Source organism: Gekko japonicus, unplaced genomic scaffold (assembly GCF_001447785.1).
Source record: "Gekko japonicus isolate JY-2015 unplaced genomic scaffold, Gekko_japonicus_V1.1 scaffold1400, whole genome shotgun sequence".
In the NCBI taxonomy this organism is placed as follows: domain Eukaryota; kingdom Metazoa; phylum Chordata; class Lepidosauria; order Squamata; family Gekkonidae; genus Gekko; species Gekko japonicus.
In genome coordinates this window covers 110,837-116,390 of record NW_015166462.1, presented here as the reverse complement: position 1 = coordinate 116,390, position 5,554 = coordinate 110,837, and the positions used below count along the sequence as shown (strand labels likewise).

General features: G+C 49.5%; 1 protein-coding gene across 1 annotated transcript in view; it reads left to right on the top strand.

Moving 5' to 3' along the window:
* Positions 1 to 648: 648 nt before the first annotated feature.
* The window catches only part of RPL18 (ribosomal protein L18), a 7,194-nt gene continuing 2,288 nt past the window's right edge, over positions 649 to 5,554 (top strand). The window contains exons 1-6 of the mRNA XM_015412064.1: positions 649 to 740; positions 2,432 to 2,518; positions 3,300 to 3,407; positions 3,964 to 4,062; positions 4,312 to 4,435; positions 4,826 to 4,895. Of these exons, the coding sequence (XP_015267550.1) occupies positions 738 to 740; positions 2,432 to 2,518; positions 3,300 to 3,407; positions 3,964 to 4,062; positions 4,312 to 4,435; positions 4,826 to 4,895 (491 nt within the window). The 5' untranslated portion in view covers positions 649 to 737. The remainder of the gene's footprint in view (positions 741 to 2,431; positions 2,519 to 3,299; positions 3,408 to 3,963; positions 4,063 to 4,311; positions 4,436 to 4,825; positions 4,896 to 5,554) is intronic.

The window sequence follows — 5,554 nt, the reverse complement described above, 5'->3', positions numbered from 1 at the left end:
CGGCCACATGACCACGGAAACGTCTTCGGACAGCGCTGGCTCTTCGGCTTTGAAACGGAGATGAGCACCGCAACCTTAGAGTCGGATTCGACTGGCTTTCGAGCAAGGGAACCTTTACCTTTTTAACTTTATTTTCTGGTGAGTTTTGCCTGCCACAAACAGTCACTCATATCGTTTTGATAGATGGATGGAGGGATATATAATCCCCCCCAATCTATACTGTTTTAAACGGTCGTAATTGTTATGTAAATTATATTGATGTGCATTGTAATGTTTATGATGTTTTAGATCTTGCGCTGTGATCCGCTCTGAGCCCGCATACGGGGAGGGCGGAATATAAATTGAGACAGACAGAGAGCCCTCGTGCCTAAAAAAAACGGCGTTGAAAAAGCATGCATGCCTGTCGTTTACTTCTAGCTGGGAGGAAATACATTCGGCAGTCCAGTGATTCCTCCATTACTTCCTATGACAAGTTGTCAGTTTTATTCCGTCAACCGGGGGGGGGGGAGGAGTGCCTAAAAATCCGGAAGTTCCATGAACAGACAAGGCTACTGGACGCTCCGTATTTATTTATTTTTTGCAAACGTCGAAAGCGAACCTTCGGCCTTGGCATTACCATAGAGAGCAAAAGTCCCGCCCTTTCTTTTCCGGCCGTCGCTTTAGCTTCTTTTTTCCCATAACCCCGCGCGCCTGCGGCCTCTTCCTTTCTTTTCCTTCCGGGCGCCGCGGACGCCGCCATGGTGAGTTTCTGAGGGTGGTGGGGTGGGAATCGGTTGCAATCCTCCACGGGGGTGCGGCGGGGACCGGGCATGGTGCTGCGACGGTGCGGGGAAAGGTCTGGAGAACCGGCGGAGGCGGGCATTGGCGGATGTGTCCTGAAGCTGGGAGGGCATGGAAGACCTGGAGAAAGGGGGCTGCTACGGAGAGGCTGGTGTTTGGGCCTAGCCGCGTCGTAGGGCCGCATTAGGGGGTGAGCGCGCAATTGGCGAGGGAGCCTTGTTAAGGCGGGTTTGAAGAAGGGCTCCGTTGCCCCGTTAGACACACGAGAGAGACTCAACGAGATACTAATAAACGAGAAACATTCAGTACATCGCAGCAGTAGGTGTAATTATAAAGCGATAGGTGCAACAGGTGAATAGTACCTTGATGCAAAATGCCACTGTGGTTGGAAATATGCAAGATGGATATCAGTGAAAAGAATGGGAGGAAGGAGAATAGGCTCATGTGTGTGGGTTTGAATAGTGAGAATGTTGGGATTCACATCATCAGCAAGGAGAAGAGCATCTTAGAAGTGTGATTGTGAGACGTGTGTGTGTGTGCGCTGGATGGGGTGATGAGGACCAGATAATGGCTGACAGGTACATGGTTATTTTATTTCATTTATATCCCACCTTTCTCTTGAATGGGGACTCAAAAGCGGCTTACTTTGTTCTCCTTTCCTTCATTTTATCTTCATGACGACCCTGTGAGGTAGGTTAGGCTGAAAGTATGTGTTTAGCCCAAGGCCACCCAGTAAGCTTTCATGGCAGGATGGGGATTTGAATGTGACCCTCTCAGATCTAGTCTGACACTGAGCAGTACATCACATATGGGGAAAAGTGTGTTTGGGGAGGGGGTGAAACTTGACATGTAGTGTTATTTTGGGATGCTTTTAATCAAGATCGGCTAGAATGGGGAAGCCACCAGTGATGAGAATTTGCTTACAACATGCTGTTTTAGCCTCAAAGCATCCCTTGTTTGTATTTTAATTGGTTTTAGCTCTAAGTAGCTCTCAGTTTTGCTGCAGTGTGGCCTGTTTGGGGGACTTGGGTTGATAAATCATTTTGAAGTAGGTATCTGGTGTCTGTTTACTCACTGTTTTTGGAGGGCCCAGTTGCCAGCACATAAGTGAAACCTGTTGAGGATCTGGTTGGAGAATCCTATCGTTTTAACTCCTTCCAATATTGACGTGAGGCATTGTCATGCCAGCATAGTGTGGCATTGCGCTGGTGTAAAGAAGCACACCTTTCCTGTATCCTTCGGGAACAGCATGTGTTACATATGGCATGTCTGGCAAATGGCATATTTCTTTGATTTAAAGACTGATACCTTTTAAGTTCAGGACAGTTTTAGAGCAAGGGTGTCCCAACTTTCCTTGAGCTTGGGGGCACCTTTGAAATTCTGACAGCGTGGCGGGTGCAGCGTAAAATGGCTGTCACAGGAGCCTTGTGGTGCATTGGGGACTGCTGCCAAAGCAATATACTTAAAAATCTGTACAGCTGGTCAGAAGGCTTAAAGGACAAAAAAACCCCTCGTTTTTTAAAAGCACCCAGCAGGCACCAGGAAAGGTGGGCCACCACATTGGGGATCCCTGGTTTAGAGCAACAATGAAACATCAGGTGTCTAGAGATGATTGGTACTGTTTCCCTGACAAATAGTTCTCTCTTTTCAGGGAGTCGACATTCGCCACAACAAGGACCGAAAGGTTCGGCGCAAGGAGCCCAAGAGTCAAGATATTTACCTTCGTCTCCTGGTCAAGGTGAGAACTAGGACAGTCAAAGCTCTCAGGACTCAGAATTTGGCCACAATGTCTGGTTGACATCCCAAGAAACCCCTTTTTGCCTTCTCCCCGTCCTGCTTTCAGCTGTGCTCATTCTGGGGGGAAGGCAAGCTGAGATCTGTGAGAACTCTTGAAAGAAGCATGAATTTCATTGAGTGGGAGAGGCAGACAGAAAAAAAGAACTAGTAGATTGTATTTGGGAGGCTGCAGTCCCACTAGAAGCCGGTTTTTGGACTTAGCAGGGAAATGAAAACAATCTAGTACAGAGGTGTTGACCACATTTGTTATGAGGGCCGGAACTGACAGAAATGTCACCTTGTCGGGCCAGGCCATGTGTGCCATAAAATGTAATGCCAGGTACCAGAAATATAAACTGTATAAAGGACAGCAGCTGGTAAACTCCCGAGTTGTTGTATCGTCACTGCAAGGCCCCATGGGCTAGGAGGGGGTGTGCAAAAGAAAACCCACATGGGCAGACTGGAGAGCCAGCGGTGCAGCACTGGGCAGACGCTCCCACACTGCTTGACTGCCACAGATGAGGTGGTTCCGCCATGCTGAAGCCACAATCAGAGTCGCCCCCCCCCCCCCCCCCCCCCCCCGGCAGTCTCCTGTTCCCTCCCTTGCACTAGTTGCTTGCGGGCCGCATAAGAGCCCTGAGTGGGCTGGTTCCGGCCCCCGGGCCTTATGTTGACACCCCTGATCTAGTAGACTTCACTGCGGGAACTCCCAAGGAAACTAAAATCCTGTGCTTCCCCCTCAGCTCTACAGGTTTCTTGCTCGACGGACCAATGCAAAGTTCAACAAGGTGATACTCAAACGTCTCTTCATGAGCCGCACCAACCGGCCGCCACTGGCCGTGTCCCGCTTGGTGAGTGCCAACGCCAGCTCTTCTCACTCCTGCGTTCCGTTCTCACTCCCCCCCCCCCCCAGCTTCCAGGGGTGCTGTTTGTTCCCCAATCCTTGGGTGTTGTGAGCCCCAGGAATGAGATGGTCTAAACAATCGGTAATGGGCCCTTTCCTATTGCAAGAATAATTGGAGCCTTCTCCACGTGTAACTGAGGTGGTTTAGACCACAAAAAAAGGCTTTAATGGTGAAGCAATGGAAAGGGGAGACAGAGAAGGACAAAGAAATGGTAGTGTGCCTCTTTTTTCTCTCCCCCCCCCCCCCCCCCGCCTGATTGACAGTATTTTCACTGGAGCACAACTGTGGGACTAGGTAGACATACAGCTGGTCGTATAGCAGGGGTCTGAATTTGGGCGGGGGAGGTCCCTTTTTCTCCTACCAGGCCCATCAACTTAAATGTACAACACCTGAGTTGGTGTAAATGCACGTAATGGCACTCACTTCCAGGAATAAACACAGCGATGTTCCTTCTGAGCAATGCAGGTGTGCTAACTGACCCTTCTTGCTCCTCCCTCTCCAGATCCGTAAGATGAAGCTCCCAGGCCGGGACAACAAAACCGCCGTGGTGGTGGGTACGGTGACAGATGACGTTCGCATACAGGAGATCCCCAAAATGAAGGTAACCTGGCCAGTGGTAAAAGAGCTGATTTAAAGGGAGAGGCACAATGCCTTAGACTTCATAAACTGGTTCTGGGGTAGATACTAAAGCACATGATATGCTTGTGACTGTGAGTGGCTGGCTGCGTATTGTATCCCCAAGTAGTTGGCAGATGGTTAATAAGCTTAAATTTGTCTTCAAGAAGCACCTGCTACTGTCAGATTTGTAGACACACTCATTTTACAACCAGTTTTTTCCCCCCTCTCCAAGATTTGTGCTCTCAGAGTAACCAAGGGAGCTCGGACACGTATCCTGAAAGCTGGTGGACAAATCATGACTTTCGACCAGTTAGCCATGGCTGCTCCAAAGGGCCAAGGAACTGTGCTGCTGTCTGGTGAGTTAGGAGGGAGCTGAAATCCTTGGTGTAGTGTAGTGGTTAAGAGCACGGAATCTAATCTGGGAGAACTGGGTTTGATTTCCCCCCTCCTCCACATGCAGCTGCTGGGTGACCTTGGGTCAGTCATAAGTTCTTTCAGAGCTGTTCTCTCAAGGGCAGTTCTTGAGAGAGCTCTCTCAGCCTCACCTACCTCACAGGGTGTCTGTTTTGAGGAGGGCTAGGGAAAGGGATTGTAGTCTGTTCTGTGACTCCTTTGGGTAGTGAAGGGCGTCTGTTCGGAGACTCCTTTGGGTAGTGAAGGGCGGGGTATAAATTCAATCTCTTCTTCTTCATTGGCTGCAGTCTGCGGCCATTATTGACAGAAGCATCTCTCTCTTCTGCTTGCAGGACCCAGAAAAGCCCGTCAAGTCTATCGGCATTTCGGCAAGGCCCCTGGCACCCCGCACAGCCATACCAAGTGAGTCTTCCTTGATCGTTTAGGATCCCCTTTCCTCTTTCCCCACCTGCTTGCATTTGCTTGAAGCCTTGTGAAACTTAAAAATTACAAGATGGGTAGCCATGTTAGTCTGTCTGTAGCAGTAGAAAAGAGCAAGAGTCCAGTATCACCTTAAAGACTTAACAAAATAAATGGCAGGGTATGAGCTTTTGCGAGTCACTTCTGAAGAAGTGAGCGATGACCCCCGAAAGCTCATCCCGTGCCACATATTTTGTTAAATCTTCAAGGTGCTACTGGACTCTTGCTCTTTTCTACTGCTTCAAGTGACACTTTTTTAAAAGGTTTTTTTTCAAACTTGTCTTAAGCTGTGTTCATATGCGCTTCTCGCTTCCCATTGTCCTGTAGTAGCTTCAGTTACTGCCTTAGCCCAGGGTCAGATTGCTCCCCCCACCCCCGATTTTGACTTCAGCCTTGACTCCTCCTTGTCCCCTTCCTCCAAGGAGTCAAGTTTCACAGCCTTCTGGGCAGTCAGATGTGGATCACCAGTGAGTTTTCAAGTGGGCCTTAGGGTTCCCTTGTCCACCCTGGGCACCCCAGCACTAGCCTTACTGGGTTGGATCCAGCCAGCTTTTTGGCCCATCCACACTCAGTTCTCTCCTCCTGACCTGTGTGGTTTCCCT